Source organism: Prionailurus viverrinus, chromosome F2 (assembly GCF_022837055.1).
Source record: "Prionailurus viverrinus isolate Anna chromosome F2, UM_Priviv_1.0, whole genome shotgun sequence".
Taxonomy (NCBI): Eukaryota; Metazoa; Chordata; class Mammalia; order Carnivora; family Felidae; genus Prionailurus; species Prionailurus viverrinus.
This window is the reverse complement of record NC_062578.1, coordinates 46,419,609-46,442,394: the sequence shown is the minus strand read 5'-3', so window position 1 is coordinate 46,442,394 and position 22,786 is coordinate 46,419,609. Positions and strand designations below refer to the sequence as shown.

The 22,786-nt window shown below is 38.4% G+C and overlaps 2 protein-coding genes across 2 annotated transcripts; one reads left to right on the top strand and one right to left on the bottom strand.

The window, feature by feature from the left end:
• Positions 1-79: 79 nt before the first annotated feature.
• POLR2K (RNA polymerase II, I and III subunit K) lies at positions 80-2,712 on the bottom strand. Its single transcript, XM_047842250.1, has 4 exons — positions 2,587-2,712; positions 1,930-1,997; positions 1,118-1,210; positions 80-300 (listed from the first exon to the last, which is right to left on the bottom strand). The coding sequence occupies exons 2-4, from the start codon at positions 1,988-1,990 to the stop codon at positions 278-280; spliced, it is 177 nt and encodes a 58-aa protein (XP_047698206.1). The 5' UTR covers positions 1,991-1,997; positions 2,587-2,712; the 3' UTR covers positions 80-277.
• A 4,876-nt stretch (positions 2,713-7,588) lies between these two features.
• On the top strand, positions 7,589-22,222 carry FBXO43 (F-box protein 43). Its single transcript, XM_047841967.1, is given in 8 exon segments — positions 7,589-7,981; positions 8,079-8,368; positions 8,571-8,609; positions 8,611-8,639; positions 13,077-14,547; positions 17,325-17,427; positions 21,491-21,694; positions 21,798-22,222. Coding segments are annotated over 8 exon segments (2,778 nt in total). The 3' UTR covers positions 22,047-22,222.
• Positions 22,223-22,786: the final 564 nt, after the last annotated feature.

The window sequence follows — 22,786 nt, the reverse complement described above, 5'->3', positions numbered from 1 at the left end:
CCTGCTTCAGATATGCTGTCTCCCTCTCTCTGCCCCTCCCTTGCTCGTACTCTCTCAAAAATAAACATTAAAAAAAAAGGAAATTATAAATAATGTAATTGAACAAAGAATTTTTCCTTATAGACATTATTAATAGATGCCTAAATACAAGATGAATTTTAAAACGAAATCATGTGTATGTAGTTGTATTCATAAAGATAAATACACTCATCAAAAGCTATACAACATTAACAGCAAGTCCAAGTCCAAATGAAGATAATCTTCTAAATTCCATGTTTCATCGAGCATCAAAAACCACCACTGTATTAAACTGAGTTAAGGACAAAACACATATTTAAAAATTATGTGAAAGATTAACACTTCAAAGTCACTTTCTATTTGCTAGTTATGTGATCTAAAATGCAAAAAAGATAGATTAAATAAATAAACTTAAAAAAAAGGGGGGGTGCCTAACTGGTTAAGTTGGAACAGCATGTGATGCTTAATCTCAGGTTGTGAGTTCAAGGCCCACGTTGGGTGTAGAGATTAAATAAATGACTTTAATAAAATAAAATACACAAAAGAACGGACTCACTATTTACTATAACAACTAGAAAAGAACTACAAAAAAAGATTTCAATTTTCATTAGTCCCCTTTCCATGATACAAAAGATCAATGCACCAAAAAACACTAAAGCAATGCTGGCAAGGTAACTTACTGGTTTAAAAAATATTGTATTTGTAGTTACCACATAACAATGTACTCTCAGTCTTATGGCCAATTTGTAAGCCTTGCTTTTTCCATAAGGTAGCATTCATATATAGTATTTGTATTTCTCTTTGTATAGTTTGTCCATGAACTCAAACTCAAAAATGAGTATAAGTAAAATAAGTTAAATATAGAAGCCTGAAAAATAGACTTATGAGATCCAAAATCTAGTATATATTTAGTATATGCATCTGAATTAATTATTATGAAAATAAAAATGATTATGAAAATCCTAATCATGCTTTTTTTTTTTTTTTTGGTAAGTAGACCAAAAACTATTACCATTTACCAGAAATTAGTCTTTGACTAGCAACCCAAGCATTATTCTTCACTTCCATCTACTTCATATTTAACAAGTTAAAAGGATACATCTTTTAGTCCTTTTCTTGTACATTATTCTGTATCCACATTCTCTGCATCTGATTGGATCCCTGGATTTTATTTCATTTTCCGTGTGACATTCTAAAAAAGAAAGCATGTTTATTCAATGTCTAGAGGAAAAATATTACAGACAAGCAAATTATCTTAACTGTATTTTTCACCCAAAGCACTAAAATGTACTCAATCTCAAGAGTATGGTGCTGTGGCCATGTTAAAAAGAAAACTACAGGCCCCAAATGGCCTCACTTGGGTTGAGGCCCCAAATCAGTAAACCAAGACCTAACACCTAACCTAACTGCAGTTTCAGCCCTGCAGAAACGCAACCTTTGACCAGTCAATATGGGAATTTCCTTGTCAGCGCTAGGAAATTTACTGATTTTTCCATTCCTCTTAGAAGGGTGACCTTACCTTAAACACAGGATTGTTCGCTAATAATTTTCATTTTTCCACTCCTCTCTACCTTTACAAACCTTTCCTTTTCTGTAACCCTTTGGAGTTCTCATCTACTTGCTAGACAGGATGCTGCCAGATTCATGAATGGATTAATAAAGCCTATCACATCTTTAAAATGTACTCAGTTGAACTTTTGTTATTTAACAACCAACATATTAAGGAGGAAAGAAAAAATAGTGGGCGCTGCACTTTTTCTTGGTGAGTAAATGAGCTCTTAATGAGAGGTTTTTTTAGGGTTGCTGGTGTTCTGCTTTGTAACTTTAAAGACTCGTTTAAGACTAAGTGTAATGTAATTATTTCAAAACTGAAGTAAAACACTCCCACTTTATGTATCTAAGTGCCCTTACCTCCGCAGATATATATCATTGGCTGCTGCTTTGGGGGTTGAACGTCCTTCTGAGTATCCATTGATAGTCTGAAATCAAATCACAGACTCAAATATTGAATATCTCAAAGGGGCTCCTTGCAAATCCAACCATACCTCATTTTTTCTCAGGGAAATCTAAAAAAGTCCCAATTCCTAACCTGTACTTTTTCAAACTGTATAGGTAGAGCTAAAGGACGAAACAAAAACACAATGGATTGCGCGCTTACCCCCAAACCGGACACGATAACATTTTACACGTTATTTCATTATAATCTTTACAACAATCCTAGGAGGTACTGCCCTTACTTTTCAGATGAAGAAACCCAGCCTTGTAAGTTAATTTGCGCAGGATTATTCAGCTACTAAGAGGCAGGGACACTGGGATCTGACTGCAAAGCTCGCGTTCCACTTAACACAAGTCCTGTTTTTCCAAACTTTAGCAGAAAGCAAAAAACTATAACCCTCAATAAGAAAACATGCGAACAGAAGTTAAGAAGAGTAACTCCCAAAAGCCAAACTAAACTGAACGAAACCAAAGTACTAACACCATTCACTCCTCAATCTCCAGCTTCTCCCGATTTCCATACCGGACCTTTTTAACCTTGAGGGTCTTTCCAGTTTCAACCCAAATACCCACCTCTTAATTCCAACCAGCCAATTCCCTACGCACGTAACGCGGCGAAGCTTCGCACTCCGCGCTTTAACCAGATTACGGCTCGTCGCTGTGTCTCAACCAACTTCCGGCGCTGGCATATGATACATGGAGTCTCCGCCCCTTCCGCCCCAGGCGCGGCCGAGAACCCGGATTGCATACAGGCGGCAAAGCTTGAACTTTTGTGTTAGTTTCTGCGGCTTTCTTGTTTCGCCCCAGTTTATTTCGTTTTTAAGGAAAGCAAAGCATTCCAATAGTTCCTCAAATCGGAGGAAGTCTGTTTCTCTAAGGAAGTCAGTAGAAAGTAACACTTTTCCAGGAGGGCTGAGGGTTAAAAGAAGGTGCCAAGTGCCCCTGGAATCCTAGGTTAGCCGTTACTCAGAGGTACACAACGGCAACAACTCCCATCACTGATTTTCACGTAGAAAAACACTTTTTTTTTTTTTCTAGTTGCATATTTATTTTTTTTATTTTTTATTTTTTTAATTTTTTTTTTAATATTTTTTTTTCTGAAATTTATTGACAAATTGGTTTCCATACAACACCCAGTGCTCATCCCAAAAGGTGCCCTCCTCAATACCCATCACCCACCCTCTCCTCCCTCCCACCCCCCATCAACCCTCAGTTTGTTCTCAGTTTTTAACAGTCTCTTATGCTTTGGCTCTCTCCCATTCTAACCTCTTTTTTTTTTTTTTCCTTCCCCTCCCCCATGGGTTCCTGTTAAGTTTCTCAGGATCCACATAAGAGTGAAACCATATGGTATCTGTCTTTCTCTGTATGGCTTATTTCACTTAGCATCACACTCTCCAGTTCCATCCACGTTGCTACAAAAGGCCATATTTCATTTTTTCTCATTGCCACGTAATATTCCATTGTGTATATAAACCACAATTTCTTTATCCATTCATCAGTGGATAGACATTTAGGCTCTTTCCATAATTTGGCTATTGTTGAGAGTGCTGCTATGAACATTGGGGTACAAGTGGCCCTATGCATCAGTGCTCCTGTATCCCTTGGATAAATTCCTAGCAGTGCTATTGCTGGGTCATAGGGTAGGTCTATTTTTAATTTTCTGAGGAACCTCCACACTGCTTTCCAGAGCGGCTGCACCAATTTGCATTCCCACCAACAGTGCAAGAGGGTTCCCGTTTCTCCACATCCTCTCCAGCATCTATAGTCTCCTGATTTGTTCATTTTGGCCACTCTGACTGGCGTGAGGTGATACCTGAGTGTGGTTTTGATTTGTATTTCCCTGATAAGGAGCGACGCTGAACATCTTTTCATGTGCCTGTTGGCCATCTGAATGTCTTCTTTAGAGAAGGGTCTATTCATGTTTTCTGCCCATTTCTTCACTGGGTTATTTGTTTTTTGGGTGTGGAGTTTGGTGAGCTCTTTATAGATTTTAGATACTAGCCCTTTGTCCGATATGTCAGAAAAACACTTTTCAAATTACGTTTTTTCCAGTGGATTGATACCTGTGCTGGACCAGTGAAGCAGCTGCCCCCTATCTTTCGCATAATTTCATTTTTGCTTTTCGAAACTTTCATAGGCTTTTGTCATGACCCACTCCTGTTACTCATTTTAAAGCAAAGGTGGGTATGAGGGCAGCTACACCAACTAATTCTACCTAAAACTAAGGGATATTGGTAGCAGTAACTATTTACTGACCTTCCTTCCATCTCATGTATTCCTCCCTAGATGAAACAGACGATCTGCTCAGTGGAGGTGTGTTTTTCGAGAGATCAAAATATCATGGGATTAATATCAGTTTGGTTCACAACATTTACATTCGTTTGCTTCTTTCATAGCAGACGTTTTATATCAGAAGGAGGAAGAAAATGAAGTAACTAAAATCTAGGGGATGATCAGTTGTTAATAACGATTATAGTTCAGCAGAGAAACAGGTTAATATCTTTGATTTATTTTGTCTTTGATTTGTTATTAAGCAGAATATACTGCTTTCCAGTCTTCCATCCAGCAACTTGAGAACTTTGAGCTTCACCTTTTGCTTTGAGGAGTTCCAACTGGTTACACCTCTACAGACCAGCATAGGGGATACAACTACTTCATATTCCTAGTCTTCCTGGCTGCCAGTTTTTTAATTTCCCAGGAAAACAATGGATTTTCCTGCTTCTTCCTTCACCGACAGGCTGACATACAGCATAAATATTTTGACCATTAGCTCTCTTACAAAATATCCCTCCTCTCAACCAAAGAGAAGAAGGTAATTCAATACAACAGTCAAAATAGGCTTTACTACAAGAATTATTAAATAAAACTATTGTTATCATAAGAGAAAGATAATGGATTGATCCAGAAAGTTTAACAAATCATTGCAAACTTTCCTGGATTCTGACTCTCCAGTTGAGGTATCAAGATGATGCTGGCACATAACACAGTCTATGGAGATCAGAATGGATCAACACATGTAGAACACAAATGGGTCTTGGGACCCTATGGAAGGGTAGATTAATTACAAGTGATGTCAAGGAAATCCAGAATTTCAACAAGAGTCCATGTAGATGCTAGTTCTCACTCCAACACCCCTTTTCCAATTAGCAGGAACTGATAGTTTTAGGATCAGTAGGGAGCGTGGTCAGTGGAACCTATTATCATTGGTAACAGCTAACTTTTCTTGAGCACTTAATATGCGCCAGATACCGCTGTACTGCCTTCTCCCAATGAGGGTGGATGTCTTGTTATCTCGGATACTAGTGCTTTTAACTCCTTGTAATATGGTTATGAAGATGCAAGTTGCTATATTCCTCCTGAATCTCTGTTTTTCATTTTCTTTGATCGTATTCTTTTAAATATACCTGCATAGTTTGAATGTCTTGGTGATTGGAAAAGTCTTTCATTATGTTTTGCTGGATGGTCCCCAAAAGAAGAATTAGATCTTGTGGGAAATAGATGGGTTTAGACTACTGAGGTAAGAAATGGGATGACATCCAATCCAGAAAGGGAAACAAAAAGGTCAAGGACTGTGGTGGGTAAAGAATAGGAAAATGTGAGTGACTTATATTTGGGGTATGTGAGTAAAGTCAGGACAAGCTACATGTAACTCGGTTCCTTTTTGCACTTTTGGTGGGGGGGGGAGGTAAAGATTATTCTTTGAATGATAGAAGGGAGTTATATACTTTTCTGCTCTTCAGTTGTAATATCTGAAAAAAATAAATTAACTAGAGAAAGAAAAGGGCAGCGTTTAAATGGTGTTTGGGACTGTGTGAATTTTTTAAAACCATAGGCAAGATTCCCTGCCCTGTTTACATTAAAGTAGGAGTGGGGAGCAGACATTAAACAAGATAAGTAAATAATATGGTATTTTAGAAGGTGATAAACTACATGGAGAAAATTCAGCAGAGGATTGCAAATGTTGTGTGGAGAAAGGCAAAATGGCTGTCATAGAGATTTGTTTGAAGAGCTAGAGAGAGCACTATTCACTCTACCTGGGTGTATGGGGGCAGCTTCAGAGAGGTGCTATCTTGAAGCATATGTAATTCATCAATTCCTTATCTTAAGTCCTACAGGTACCTCAAACTTAACAACCTCATACTAAATTTTTTTTAATGTTTATTTTTGAGAGAGAGAGACAGAGTGCAAACAGGGGAGGGGCAGAGAGAGGGGGAGACACAGAATTCGAAGCAGGCTCCAGGCTCTGAGCTATTGGCACAGAGCCCGACACAAGGCTCAAACCCATGAACTGTGAAATCATGACCGGAGCTGAAGTCGGATGCTTAACCAACTAAGCCACCGAGGTCCCCTAACCACATACTAAATTCAATTTATTTTCTTCCAAACCTGTTCTCTGTGCTCCCCCCACCCCATGCAGTTGATTCTGCTGACTGAATATGCTGAATTCAGGTTCTTCAGCCCCACTGGCTTCCAGAGTAATGTAGTAGCTTCCTAAGTGGTCTCCTTGCAACCACCCTCACTTCTTTTCCTTCTGTTCTCCACTCTGCCGTGGGAGTGATCTTTCTAAAATGCTCTGCATGGCCTAGAGGATAAACTTCTCTTAAATGCATCCAAAATTCTCCATGACTTGGCTTCTTCCCCTTCTCAAGAATTTTCTTCGGTCTTTCCTCAAATAAGTCTTAGTTTCTAGCTATAACAAACTATAGTTTTCCCAACTGTTTCAATTTTCCTGCTCTTGTACATTTTGTTTTGAGATTGCAATCACCTGTTGTCTGACTTTTAAATTGCCACTTGTGCTTCAAAATCCATCCCAAAGTCATGGTCTTTATAAAGTTAGTTCCACCCCCTCTTCTTCCTTAGGGTTAGTTGGTCCTCTTTCCTTAGTACTACTACTGTTCCTCCCTTACAGCACTTGTGAACCCCTTAAGGCCAGTAACTGTGGTGTACTCATCTTTGCTTTCCCAGTACCTAGCCCAGTGCTTGGCACATAGAGCAGAGCTTAATAGGTGTTAGTGAGTTTGACTTTGGATATGTTCCATTTGGGATGGCTAAAGGGCATCCAGATACAGAAATGTCCAGTTGGAGGAGAGTGGTGGTAGCTGCTATTACTGGCTTAAAAGTAATGGGTGAAACTCTGCATGAGAATTATGTAAGCACATAATGGTAAAGCCCCCCCCCCCCCCAATAAAATGCTGAGGTAGGATGCCTCATGTAGGGAAAAGGCAGAGGGAAAAACAGCCAGATAAAGGAGACTAGTATGAAGCTGCCAAGAGCAGAAGGATGGAGCCTGGCATAGAATAGGTGCCCAATGAGTAATATAAAACATCCGTCTAGCATAATCAAGCATAATCCCGTGTAGAGATACTGTAAAGTCATACCGTTCCGACCTCATCCTGTGTATATTTATATCCTGTGTGTATCCATACTTCTAAAAGGTGTCATTTGCTTTGTAACCTGCTTTTTATACCTGATTATCTCGGAAACATTGTCAAGCAAACGCTCACCTACATTATTTTTATTGGCATCTCACTGCAGGACCTAGTAGCTTGGATACACAATGCTTCCCAAAGTGAGAATGGGGAGAGACAGAGACCATGAAGTTAGAAAGCCCGGCTGCGCTTGTGGTGGGGGTGGAAGGGTGGGAAAAGGAAGACTCCTCTGGGAGAAGCCGGACCTGAGCCTGCGGATCGCCGGGCGGCCGGCGGGGGCGTCGCGGAGCTGGAGGAAGGGGCGGCGCGGGGCGAGGCGGGGCGGCGCGGCGGCGCGTAGCGGTTACTCAGGGCGGGCAGTTCAAACTGAAGGAGGGAATCTCGGCGGCCCCACGCGAACGTGGCGTGGGGGTTGCCATAGCCGGGCATCCCTGGGGGCGAGGCGGCGGCTCCTGCCTGACGCACCCAGCGGCGGCTGCCTGTCTCCCCTCCCGCCTGGCCCCGCGGCCCGGTCGGTGCGGGCGCGCCTCGGTCTCCAGGTGGGCGGGAGTGGGGGGCCCAGGTGTGTGCCCGCTAGCGGGCCTCTGGTCGTCCGCCGGCCCGGGGCCCACTTTGCTTTCTAGGTGCTGGGACTAGAGAGGGGCCCCGAAGCCGGCCTCTTGCCCGCTCGCTCCGCTCCTGGTGACGCCCACCCGCCCTCGGCCTCTCGGTGGCGTTCTGGGCCCTGAGCCGTGGCGGCGGAACCGAGGCGACCCCGGGCCGCCGCCAGCCTGGCCTTGGGAAGGTCGGGGAGGGAGGAGCCGGGCCAAAGGACGCCCTGGTGAGACCGTTAACCACCCACCCGCCGATAGCACCTTGGGGAAGTCAATGACAGCGCTGCGGCTTACACTGCATTTTCAAAAACCCGATTTGGGGAAGATTCCTCAGTTCCGAGACTAGCTGGAGAAAACCAGGATATTGAAATTACTATTATTTGGAAAGCTGGAGGAAATTCTAAGTGATTTAGGCCTTTTCATATGTTAGAAATAATCCCTGCAGCGTGTGCTTTATGTACCTTTACGATTTTAGCAGCCACGTGCTGCTGCACGTTTCTCTTTAAGTGGTATTACTTTGGCATGAATTTTAAAGGCAGAGTGAAAGATTTTCTTGTTTGGAAGCCCTCATAACTGACATCTAAGAGCTCAAGATTTACTGATGGTAAGATTTTCCAATTTAACAAATGAAGAAAATTCGTTTTTTATATAGTTAAGTAGTATTTCATTCTCTAACAAGTGTTCTTAACAATTGAATTATAATTGACATACAATATTAGTGTCAGGTGTACAACACAATGATTCTATATTTTTATATATTACAAAGTGATCACCTTGATAGGTCCATTTATTATCTGTCATTATAAACAGTTGCTGCAGCATTATTCACTATATTCCCTATGGCATATATTACAGTCCCATGACTTATTTTACAACTAGAAGTTTGTACCTCTTTTTTTTTAATTTTTTTTTTATTTTTTAAAATTTACATCCAAATTGGTTAGCATATAGTGCAACAATGATTTCAGGAGTAGATTCCTTAGTGCCTCTTACCCATTTAGCCCATCCCCCTCCCACAACCCCTCCAGTAACCCTCAGTTCGTTCTCCATATTTATGAGTCTCTTCTGTTTTGTCCCCCTCCCTGTTTTTATATTATTTTTGTTTCCCTTCCTTTATGTTCATGTGTTGTCTCTTCAAGTCCTCATATGAGTGAAGTCATGATTTTTGTCTTTCTCTGACTAATTTCGCTTAGCATAATACCCTCCAGTTCCATCCACGTAGTTGCAAATGGCAAGATTTCATTCTTTTTGATTGCCGAGTAGTACTCCATTGTATATGTATACCACATCTTTATCCATTCACCCATCAGTGGGCATTTGGGCTCTTTCCATACTTTAGCTATTGTTGATAGTGCTGCTATAAACATGGGGGTGTATGTGTCCCTTGGAAACAGCACACCTGTATCCCACGGATAAATGCCTAGTAGTGCAACTGCTGGCTCGTAGGGTAGTTCTATTTTTGGTTTTTTGAGGAACCTCCATACTGTTTGACAGAGTGGCTGCACCAGCTTGCATTGCCACCAACAATGCAAAAGAGATCCTCTTTCTCTGCATCCTCGCCAACATCTGTTGTTGCCTGAGTTGTTAATGTTAGCCATTCTGACAAGTGTAAGGTGATATTTCATTGTGGTTTTGATTTGTATTTCCCTGATGATGAGTGATGTTGAGCATTTTTTCATGTGTCGGTTACCGATCTGGATGTCTTCTTTGGAGAAGTGTCTATTCGAGTCTTTTGCCTATTTCTTCACTGGATTATTTGTTTTTTGGGTGTTGAGTTTGATAAGTTCTTTATAGATTTTGGATACTAACCCTTTCTCTGACATATCATTTGCAAATATCTTCTCCCATTCTGTCGGTTGCCTTTTGGTTTTGTTGATTGTTTCCTTTGCTGTGCAGAAGGTTTTTATTTTGATGAGGTCCCATCAAAATAAATTTCGCTTTTGTTTCCCTTGCCTCCGGAAACATGTTGAGTAAGAAGTTGCTGCCACCAAGATCAAAGAGGTTTTTGCCTGCTTTCTCCTGGAGGATTTTGATGGCTTCCTGTCTTACATTTAGGTCTTTCATCCATTTTGAGTTTATTTTTGTGTATGGTGTAAGAAAGTGGTCCAGGTTCATTCTTCTGCATGTCGCTGTAGAAGTTTGTACCTCTTAATCCCCTTCACGTATTTAGACCACCCCCTACCCTCATCGCCTCTGGCAACCACAAGTTTGTTCTCTATGAGTCTGTTTCTGTTTTGTTTGTTAATTTGTTTTGTTTCTTAGATTCCACATATAAGTGAAATCATATGGTATTTGTTTTTGTCTGACTCATTCTTCTTAGCGTAATACCCTATGAGTCCTTCCATGTTGTCACAAATGGCAAGAGTTTTTTTTTTATGGCAGAGTAATATTTTATTGCATATATGTACCTTATTTTTATTAGTTCATCTATTGATGGACGCTTAGGTTGCTTCCATATCTTGGCTATTGTAAATAATGCTGCAATGAGCATGGGGTGCATACATCTTTTCAAATTAGTGTTTTCATTTTCTTTGGATAAATATCCAGAAGCGGAATTACTAGATCGTTTGATAGTTCTATCTTTAATTTTTAAGGAACCTCCATACTGTTTTCCATAGTACCTGAACCAATTTGCATTCCCACCAACAGTTCATGAAGGTTCCCTTTTCTCCCCATCCTTGCCAATTTTTTCTTTCTTGAGAGCACTGTAGAGATAAATGTTCTCAACATTCAAAGAGGGTGCCTCCGTGGCTCAGTTGGTTAAGATTCTGACTCTTGACTTTGGCTCAGGTCATAATCTCACGGATCGTCATGAGATCGAGCCCTGCATTGGGCTCTGTGCTGACAGCACAGAACCTACTTGGGATTCTCTCCCTCCCTCTCTCTGCCCGTTCCCTGACGGCTCACTTTCTCTCTCTCTCTCTCTCTCTCTCTCTCTCTCTCTCTCTCACTTTCTCTCTCTCAAAATAAATAAATGAGCTTTAACAATTTTTTAAACATGAGTATTAAGGAGGCTCATTTGATTAATCAGTGAACTGTTGAGTCGGTAAAATTAAATATGTCAATGGGAATTTCATAATTCTGCATGTCTGTTTAAAAGATTTAAAAATTAAGTTTTGAATAGCCAAGTTTTGCTTAAGACCAACATCTTGGGAAAATGGAAAGATGAGCATGATGACAGCAGAGAAAAAAAGCACATTGGAGGCAACTTCGAATGTATAGATGAACAGAAGAAATTAGATTTATATATGTGTGTGTGTGTGTGTGTGTGTGTGTGTGTGTGTGTGTGTGTTTGTATCAAGTGGCCTATGGTTGGTGGGGGGAGAGGATTATATCTGCATCCCCATTTTGTTTCTAACAATTTGCCTCGGTTTCCCAGATTCTAGCACTGTGAGACACCTAGTGGTGACGTCGAATTGTTACATTTGCTCTTTTTAGAAGGATTTTGCGACCTAATTTTAACTTAATAGAATGATTCTCAGGGGGAAATATTCATGGGTAGAGGTGTAATTTGGTAGCTCATTATATGTCATTAACTTAATATTTTGTTTGAAAATATAATACAAATTATAGAAAGCAAAGTTTGATGATCTTGGCTGGTAAGCACGTACAGAAGATAGCAGCCATTCTCATGATCTGAGGGGATCTAGATGGGAAGAGAACATGTATCAAATTTACCAAAATTGAATGTAAGTTTAAAAGGTTGAAAAACACATAGATACTTTGCCCAGTAATAATCTTCCAGTGATCATTTTACCATAAAGAAACTGTTTTGTTTTGTGGTTGGAGTAGTGATTTGTTGTTTTTAAGAACTCATTCACTTGTATACTTAACTGGTGTAACCTAGGCATAAATATATTCCTTTCCCATTGTAGTCAACTAAAATTTTTCTTCCTAGGATCTTTTAATAGAGAAAACCCATGCATTTGGTCTCGAGAAAACTTTAAAAGAATGACAGTTTTCTTAGTGTCCTTTGAATAATCTGGAAAAATACCAGAAACTGTGATGATTTTCTTCCCTTAGTGCCCTCTGGGTTAAGATTTGAGTTTATAAAAAGAAGGGATGTGATAATACTGTTTAAAAAGGAATAGAGTATTAAGGAATAGAGTATTTCCTTGTGTTGTTTCTTACAAATATAATTACTGAGTAACTTATTAAGTAATTTACTTGAATTCTGTCCTTGCAATTTCAAGAATATTATAAAGGGTGCATTTCCCATAAATAGTTGTCTGTTATCTGTGAAATCAGGCCTGCAAGTGGATGTTATGTCTCAAAATATTTACAAAATGACACATGAATAAGCATAACATGCCAAGTTTGTAATGGCCCTATGTCTTTGTGGCACTGGTTCATTTTAGTTAGCTCAAGAAGAATGTATTAGTAATTTATCAATAAGCCAGGAAGTCTTTTCAAAGTAGTGAGTCTGGAAATTCAGACGTTGAGAGCAGTCATGGGGACTGGATTTCTGTGACAGGCCTATGTTACAAGTATGAATAACATTATCCTGGAGTTGCTTAGCCAAATTGCAGTTAAATCTAGTGACAGCACTCATTTGACACCTTTCCAGAGACGTGTTTAAAAATTAGCATATAGTTTGCTTAAGCAGCTTTACTTATAACCCAGAATTTTGAAGGGAAATATCCAACTGACTAGATACAGGCCAAGAGAAATAGCTAAAATATTAAAACTATAATTATGCACATCAATGCTGTTAATATCATGAGGTTATCTAAAAATGATGCCGTCAGATTTTTTTTCTCAAGTGTAGTTCAAGAAAATATTTGTGCGTGGTGCTTAGACTAAGCTTATCAAGTAATCCGTGAATATGTATAACCCAAAAGTTTTGGTTTTTAGGATGTTAAAAGTTGGCTTAAGTAAGATACACTTGAGTATATATTAGAGTAGATTTGTTTTTTAAAGTAACTTTTTTTTATTGCCATAGCATTTTCTATTATTATCTATAGTCCTAACAAATGTATTTTGGTGTAAGCTGCCAAACTCCTCATTTCAAAGGAAGAATAACATTTGTTTTCCTCTGTAGAAACAGAGCTTTTGAAGATGTCAGAGAGACATTTAGGTCAGACTTGCCCTGGAGCAGAAAATGAGGTGGACTCTCCTGTCAATTTCACATATTCCAGCTTCAGAAGCTACTGTTCCACATCTTCATTTCAAGACAGTGGCTACAATGAGTTGTTACAGCCTTGCAACGATGAGAATACAGGTAAAGAATTATTTGGAAAGAAAGGAAAAGGCCCACCATTAATCCATGAACATCCTGAAACTTCAGATCTGGGCTTGACTCATCCTTTAGAATCTCCAACTCAAAAAAAGAGAGGTGTCTTTTCTAGGAAGGAAAAGGAGAAAAGCCCCGAACTTTGTGAAACTCCTAAACTCAGTGGGAAAAAATTTTTGCAGCGCAGAAGGTTGGACATATCTTTCTCTCTTCTAACAGGGGACTTTGAATCACAAAATAGTTCTCTAGAAAGTAGTATGAACCAAGTCCTCAACTTAGAAAAAAATATTCCAAGCCATGTTTCAGGTCTTCCACGGCAAAACAGTTTTAGTCCTTTAGTTACTAGTACTTTGAAGACAGAAGAAGCAACCTCTAGCAGTCAAAAATTGAGACTTAATTTTTCTCAACAGAAGACTTCCACGGTTGATGATTCCAAAGATGACTGTAGCCTGTTTGAAGTTGAATGTCTATCTCCGATTCAGGGCAATAGTTTTAGAGACTCTATCACATATGACCTTAGTGATAGCAGTCTGTTTGTTAATGATGAGAATACATATCCCAAACCTCTGGGCTCCTCTGTTAGTGGAACAACTTGTGGGACAGATGAGGACATACGTGTGACTCCAATAAGTAATCTTGTAGCAAACATTAAATTTAATGCAAGTCAAAGGCTCTCCCCTTCAACTAAAGTGAGGGGCAATATTTCAACACCTGAAGACAGTGGTTTTAACTCACTTTGCTTGGAAAAATCAGAAGATTCCCTCTCTGACCAGGAGGGTTCTTTTCAAGAACTTCAGAAACATAAGGGAACTGTCAGGGTGGGGAGCACCATAAAAAAGTCAAGGCATCTTAGAAGGCTGAGAAGATTGTCCACCCTGGAGGAGCATGGCTCACAATCTGAGACAGAAGGGGAAAAGCAGACTGACCACTCTGACTCTAAAACAACACCAGCAGCTGCCTCAGACCACTCAGAGAGTCAGCTGAGCAGTGACACTAAGATGTTAAGCTTTAAGAATTTATCAAAGACCCCAGCCTTGCAGTTAGTGCACGAGCTCTTCATGAGAAACAAAAGAAAAAGATTCCAGCAGAATGGTGCACATGAATTCTTAGAAGAAAGGGATGGGGGGCAAATAGCCGTGCTACAGTGTGTACTTACAGGACTGATTGGCAAGAAAATGGGTATAGAGAAACTGGACGTCTTAACAGAATTAAAATATAGAAATTTAAAGCATATTCTTGCTATGGTTTTAGATTCCTTGACTGCAGAAAGCCTATTCAGGTAAGAAATAATTTTTTTTTTCTGAAATAAAACTTCCTTCTTATCACTCTTTTTAATTGGAAAGCTTTTCTATGAGTTGAACAGTTGTCCTGTTTTTTATTTGTTTTATTATCTCTCTCTTTGGTTGTCTCACACTTTATCAAAGGTGGTTTAGTGAACTTCCCTAAAGTTACTATATTACTAGAGCTTAGTAACATAGGTTCCTTCTGTTTAAAATCCTATTTCAGGGACGCCTGGGTGGCTCAGTCGGTTAAGCATCTGGCTTCGGCTCAGGTCATGATCTCACAGTCTGTGAGTTTGAGCCCCGTGTCAGGCTCTGTGCTGACAGCTCAGAGCCTGGAGTCTGCTTTAGATTCTGTGTCTCCCTCTCTCTGACCCTCCCCCTTTCATGCTCTGTCTCTCTCTGTCTCAAAAATAAATAAACATTAAAAAATTTTTTTAAATCCTGTTTCAGATGCGTCAATATAGTCTTCTGGGTAAGGTTCATGGCACTGTCATTTGGGAAGAGAGTTTCTAAAAGTCGAACTTTAAATTTTCAAGACTGGCAAGCTTTATTCCATGAAAGTTATTTGATGATTTAATAGTCCACATCCTGTTTTCAGATTGCAAATTGGATTAATGTTAGGACACTGGGTCAGAAATAGTGTAAAATGTCATGTTGACTAAGAAAGGGCAACATACAAAGGATACCATTTAGTTATTGAATCTAAGTTCTAGAATACAAAATGACGGTTAGCTCTCATTTTAGGGCTTAGTTTTTGTAGAGACCAAGGGAATACGGATTAGTTCATTTTCATTGCCAACAGTGCCATGGAAGGTAATTGCTTTTGAAAATTTCAAGGAATTAGAAACAAGAATTTGTGCTAACAGAAATTTCAGTATGTTAAATGCTGCTACATAATTAAAGAGAAACAGACATTTAGGATTATTAAGGGTGGGAACTAGGGTTACAAAGACTAAAGTGAGACTGTGTTCATACTGGTAATTTTGGGGAGCTGCAGGACTATCAGAAGACGAGACCCTTGGGAATGCCATGGCCGGAAGGAGGGAAGCCTTGTGGAACAGGACTTCTGCAAGTGGCAGTTGGGGGAGGACATGTGGGAGAGTTTGTAAACTTGTTTTTCCATAGGGATATATCAAAAGTTTGGTTCATAGAATCCTTGCTGTTTTTATGGCCACTACCTCTATTTGAACCCTTCTTCACCTTTCCTCCACAAATTAATTGTAGGCTATTATAGAAAATCATAGAATTTCATAGATGGAAGTCTAGTCATTAAACATCTAGTCTAGTCACATATTTTTCAGATGAGGAAACTGAGTTCCAGAGAAGTTAAGTGATCTGCCAGCAGTCATTCAAGGACATAGGAATATATCTAGGTCTATAACTGAGCCCTCTGATTTCTAATCCAACAGTGTCCCACAAACTCACATTAAGGTTTAAGGCCTTTCTAAATAGACTTGGTCAGGAACGTACTTGGTGTAACGCAAGTAGGATAATAAACAGATTAGTGCACCTGTATGTATGTGCCTTTAAAAAAATGTTCAAATGGGATAGTTGTTTAATAAAATCAAAGGGATGGCTGAAATACAGGAATTTTATTTTTATATGCTGGAGTATTTGGATATAGACCAGTTAAAAATTGAGTAATACTTTTGGGTGCTCATTTGTGGGAGTAGTTGATATTCAATCATATTTTAATAATTACCTCTTCTCCCCACCCCTTCAGATTTATAGTATTTGTACTGTAGAATGCATGTATAATGTTAGTAGTGTTTATTCTTGGTAATGTGAGAGATTATGGTCAGTTGAAATAACGGGCAAATATCCAATTATATAGTTCATTTCTTCCCCATTAATAGGGGTCTATCTGCCTTTCTCTCTCCTTAATCTGATATAAGACCCATGTATTGGCTTGGGGAGAGGCAAGGCAACTGAAGTGGCCATGACAGCTGGGAAGTACGCCAGCTTAACAACTCAAGTACTTATTACCTCTGTAACAACAAGGGACTTTTTTTTTTTTTTTTTTAGCTGTCTGGTCTTACTCCCTTTGAGTGATTTAGGTTAGAGTAGTAAAAAAAGAGCAGAGTAACACTTGAAAGATTATTTTTCTTTAATAATTAGTATAGCCAAAGTTATTGACAAATAGGCAATCACTGGATGTACGTTGAGGGTTTTTTTCTTTAGCTGCTTCATTTTCATAAACTTTGGTTTATAAAATAGGAACTTTGGAGTGCTAGCCATCATAATAATCGTCATTTGGCATCTACTACTTCTAATGAATTATTGATAGTTCTTATGTTTGTTTAATCAACAATGATAGATTTGCTAAGTTTAATCAACAATGGTAGATTTCCTCCTATAGATTTAATAGGAGAAACAGATAAAAAAAACCTCTTGGACTGTATAGATGATAATCATTTTCTGCATGTTGTGTTCTAATTTTTTTATTGTTGGGTCACATTTGAAGTTAAATCCTCTTAATCAGTCTCTCAGTGGGCTCATATTGGTCTTATACGAAACTATGTTTTTCTGTTAACCATTTATAAGATAATTTATTGATATAATGCTGGCATATATTTAATGTTTTAATAGGAATTCTTTCATATGGTGAAATAATATGAAACAACAATGTAGATCAAATCATATTTTTAATGTAAATATTTAGGTTTAAATTTATTGTCCAGAATCTTTAAGTTTTTCTTATTGCCATTGGCAAAAAAAAAAAAAGTTAATTTTGTGGAATATATACAATATAAAACTGACCTTTATGTTATAGTGTTTGGAAAGTAAGCAGAAATTGGCGTGAAATTATTGTTCAAGATAAAAACGCAAATCGGAGGAGGAAATTTTACATCTCACAACTGAAAACAGATTCTGAGGTAACGTATATAATACTTTTCTCAAATGGATTTGTGAAAATAATAATCTCATATTGCTGGACAGCCTAATTTGGTTTTCCTGCTATCTTTTAACTTTTTCCATTTACCAAACATTCACTCATTAATGTTTTACTTTTCCCCAACTCCATTTCCTTCCAGTCCATAAGTGGAGTAGATAACCTAACATCAAGAGCGTCTTGTGGGATTATGTTGTTTGGGTGTGTGTGCAGTGTTTGAATACCGGTGCTATGTTGGGTCTTATTCATAATTAGATATCCTTATAGCATTTTCTATTTAGCCTTTTGAGTGGCTATTATTGTGCCAATTGCCCAGATTACAATTGTGAACCTTTTTGAAATGATCTCTGCTCTCTTGGAGCTGATGCCCTGTGGGTGTTACAAGTAAACAGGTGATTACAATACGGGTGTGTTAGAGGAAGGCCAGAATTAGTTCTATTGGAACATTAAAAAAACTTTTTTTTTTTTAACGCTTATTTATTTTTGAGAGACAAAGCACGAGCAGGGGAGGGGCAGAGAGAGGGAGACACAGAATCCGAAGCAGGCTCCAGGCTCTGAGCTGTCAGCACAGAGCCCGACGAGGGGCTCAAACCCATGAACCATGAAATCATGACCTGAGCAGAAGTCCTACGCCCAACTGACTGAGCCACCCAGGCGCCCCTCTGTTGGAACATTTAAACGGAGTATTTGATGCTTGAGAATCAACAGAAGGCTTTTCAGAAAAAGTGCAACTCAACTGAGACCTGAAGGACCAATGAGTGGTTAGCCAGGTGAAGACAGGGAAGAGTGTTTCAGCTGAGAGTTTAGCATCCAGGAAGGCCTGGAGGTGAGTCAGCATGGCAGATTAGGACTGGTAAAGTATCATAAGCTTGTATTTTCTTGAAGATTTGAGGACCAGCTTTGAGGGTACAGAAAAAGTCCTGTAGAAGCTGACTAATTTTTCCTGTGGACACAACTTTATGTAATGCATCTGATGACTCTGGCACCCATATGTATTATATACACAACTTTTAACCTTTTCCTACCCATCATTACTGAAAGAAACTGTGAGTTCATGCTCTTATTCTTGTTCTAGTAAAAAGTATTTAATAAATTATTATTTCATTAGGTAACGTAAATAATGTAAATCTCTAATTTGACAAAACACAATACTTGAGATGAAGCATGGTACAAACAGATATAAACACCTAGACACAGATTGGTGGGTTTCTCATAGCAATGAAATACTAGGGACTGGGTTAACTTAAACATTGACTTTCTATTTGACTTTGAAGAAAAGTTTTACTTTCTTACCTATGATATTGCCTTACAACTTATTCACAGCCCCTGGCTACTTACTGCTGCCTTCTGATCCTGGGAGCTTATAATAGTGAAATTATTAATTGCCTTCTTCTTATCTTATTAGAGTGCTGCTCTATATGCTGAGGACCTACTTAAAAAAACAGTTTTTAAGCAAACACCTAATAATATTAACCTGTTAGCTCCATTTACATTGTACATCCTACAGGGAAAGAAACCTGCTTGTGTTTTGCAACACTTCAGGTAATTCTAGATAAAATATTCTGTCTTTATATCCTGGCCACCACTTTTCTTTTCTAACTGTGTTTCTCAAAGACTATACTTTTTTTTTCCTTACTTGAACTTTTTTCTTATTTTCGTTTGCTTTTTAATTTTTTTTTCAGAGTAAAACAAGTACGTGGTCTAAAAAGTCCAATTGGACTGTGAAGCTTAGGTCAAAACACATTCTCCTGCCTATCCCTTCTCACTCTTGATTCTTGTGCCCAAGTCACTTACCTCCAACTCTTCAGTTGTTCCTCCTGAGATTTACCTCCACATTTCTAAATAGCACACCTTTACTGCTATTTCTTGACTTTTTAGAGAGAGTGTTTGTTCTCTAACTTCTCACCGCCACTACCCCTACCTACCCACCCACCTGTCTCTCTGAATTCCTTTCTCCTGTCTCACCATTGTAACCACACCATCATGTGGGAGTTGGTCAGAATTAGGTGCTGACATTATGAAGAATGTGTCGAGATTATTATGAGTTATTGACAGCTGTAACATGCAGTACACTATGAATACACCTTTTTTCCTATATAACTTTTTTTTTCCAGAGTTAATAATTGCCCAGTTTCTTTCTTTTGTTTTGCTTAGTGTTTCTCTATACAGATCCCTGATTCATCTCCTATTATCCACCAGAACTGGAAATCTCCTCTGTGTAAGTCCAAACAAATCAGGTATTCTTCCTGTTCCTTCTTGTCCCTAGAAACATTCTTCCCGGTGCACTTTGCACTCCTGTTCTGATATGGACTAGTTGCTTTCCACTTGAGCTATCCTAATGTGTATCGTTAACCCAAAAAGAAACATTGTAAAACAAAGTTGTTTAATGGTTTTCCTCATACTTGTGTAATATCTCTGAAAGCTCCTTATGTGTGAAAATTGGAAGGCACACACCAGCTGTGTGTATTAAGATCACAATTCTATCTCTTTGCTTTGCAGCCATAAGAATGAGCATAAGAATTGGGATACCACACCTTTTCCATCGCATTTCTTAGTTTACTGTATTCCTCACTGTTCTTTTATAATCATGGAAATGAACAACCACATGGTGACTTCACTCTCACATTTAAATATTTTCTGGCAACATGATGTGACTATGTTTGAAAAATTTTGGCATTCACAAACATGTGCCTTTGTTTACTGCTTTGCCTCCTTTTGTTCCGAGATGGCAGCACACATTTTAACTCGAGGAGGACAGGAGTTACACTGTTTTATTCACTTGGTACCTTTAGGAGTTCTAGAAATATTTATTAAATAAATGAATGTTTAATCTGTGGCTGAAATGTGTTTCAACAATGTATCTCTCTCATTTTTTTTAATTTATGCACACTGTGTTTACCAACTGCATCAAAATTTGTCAGAATTTTGGTGTGCTCCAGTGTTGTGTGCTTGTGGCCTAGGCTGCAAATTATTTATACAAATGTACTATAAAGAGATGCATCGAGTCCTTGAAAAAGTTCAGTTGTATTCATTTTAATTTCAGAAGATGAATATTTATCCTTCACACTTATGTATATGTTGTTAAACTTAATCACGGAATTTTTCATGATCAGCTAACCTTATTTCCTATACTTGTCCTACTATAATGTCTCATATTTTCACTCTTCTCACTGTTAGGAGCCAATTGTGAGAAAGGGAGACAATTAAGGGAGAAGAAACACAATTTTAGTTAGACACACGAGGAGCTTCACATTGTATTTTGATAATTGGTTAAGAATGCCAGTTATCAACCTTCACAAAATAGAAGGCTTACTGAAAATATTTCTTGGCTGAATATTGAAGTAATATGGAAATCCGGTTCAGATAAGAGGTACCTTTTTTCCTCCTTGTTTAAAATGTAAGTGTAAAAATGACTCCAGTATTTACATGTAAAAACTAGCCAAGCCAATGGGATTTCATGGTCTAACCACGCCCATTATTTTTCTGATGTGTGGCTAAGGTAAGAAACCTTCAGAGAATTCCATGATATCCCGTGGCAAACTTGAAAAAGATTCACCTCTTCTTAAACCTTGCCTTAAAACAAGGGTTGGCAAACGCCAGTCTGTGGGCCAAATCCTGTCTGTCACTTCTGCTTTTAAAGTCAGTTGCATTGGAACATAGCCTTGCTCTTTCATTTACATATCTCTACAGCTGTTTTTGCTAAAATGGCAGTTGAGTAGCTGTGACTATCTGGCCTGCAAAATGTAAAATATATACCATCTGGCCCTTTTCAGGAAAAGTTTGCCAACCCATGCCTTAAAGAGAAAAATAACCAATCTTGCAAACTTAAAGCTAACATTTATTGTTTTAATTTTGTTCATTTATACTTCTTTGACATTTAAATGTTAGATGAGAGAGAAAAAATTTTCCAAAAGGGAAAGCTTAGGGAGAAAATTCTTGTGGAATTTAGTGTGAAACCACTTTCAACATTTAAATACATGTGCATCAGAAAACTGTTCTGGAACTTTTGATATTACCGTATTGACCCCTCTCATCTTTTGCCGCAGGGGGCTCTATTAAATGTTGAGGACGCTGCCACTAGGCTCCATCTTTCAAATCGATCAGCTTTAAGATCTGTACAAGCTCAGGCTAGGATACCAGGTTTTCAGAAAGAACAAGTTTCAACACGTTCTCCTTGGGGAGAAGTTTTGACACCTATAGCAAGCTCTTCTGTTACTCACTTAAGTAGTAAACAGGAAGAATATGTTAAGGTGAGTATTTATCATAAATTATTAGAAATAAATACTCAGAGTTTGACATAAAGTGTTTCTCTATATGAAACTGGAAGATTTAGTGTGTATGTTTTCACTGCAGGTTGCCAAAACACTTTTTATTGATGAAGCATTAAAACCTTGCCCGAGGTGCCAATCCCCTGCTAAGTACCAGCCATATAAGAAAAGGGGACTCTGTAGCCGCACAGCCTGTGGTTTTGACTTTTGTGTGTTATGTTTGTGTGCTTATCATGGGTCTGAAGAATGTAGCAGAGGAGCAGCAAAGCCAAGAAATAGAAAAGATGCTCTTCCAGGAAGTGCCCAGAGTAAGCGGAATTTAAAACGCCTTTAAAGAGACTTTAAATATAAAAGAAGCATTCCCTCTAAACAACGTTTTGTCTGACTTAAAATTATGAATATTTTGAAAGTATGCAAATTTTCCCATTAATGACAGATGATGATTTATTTCCTATTTTGTATATATCATAATCCATGTCTGTTTTCTTTAAAGTGTTTTACTGTGTCATATTTACCCATTTTAATAACAGTGTTTTTAAATAAAGAATTTTTAATGTTATCTTATGTATGTATTTAACTGTTTCATGTAACCTTTAAAAATTGTGCATTTCATCACCATGTGTTGAAATGTTCTTCGATCACTTTTTAAAAATAGTTTTCCAAATAATATTACAAATTTTGAACTTGAGACAGATGGCCTTATAGATTTGGAAAATGAGTATCTGAAATGAAATATAAATAAAACGTTTTCAGAAGTTCTATTGAATTCACTCAATAATTTCCATCTTTCAATTTAGTGTCATATTTGAGCAGACTTCTGGTTAAAGAAAATTTACTTCATATTGATTTCTAAGAAGACATGAAAAGTAAATTACTAGACATGTGATTATTCACAATGAGAATCTTAGTAAAGTCATGCATCTCACATAAGTATTTTCTAAAATTCCAGAACCATAAGGGTGCTTGGGTAGCTCAGTCTGTTAAGTGTCCAACTCTTGACTTTGGCTTAGGTCATGATCTCACAGTTCGGGTCGTGAGTTTAAGCCCCACATCGGGCCCTGAGCTTGACAGCAT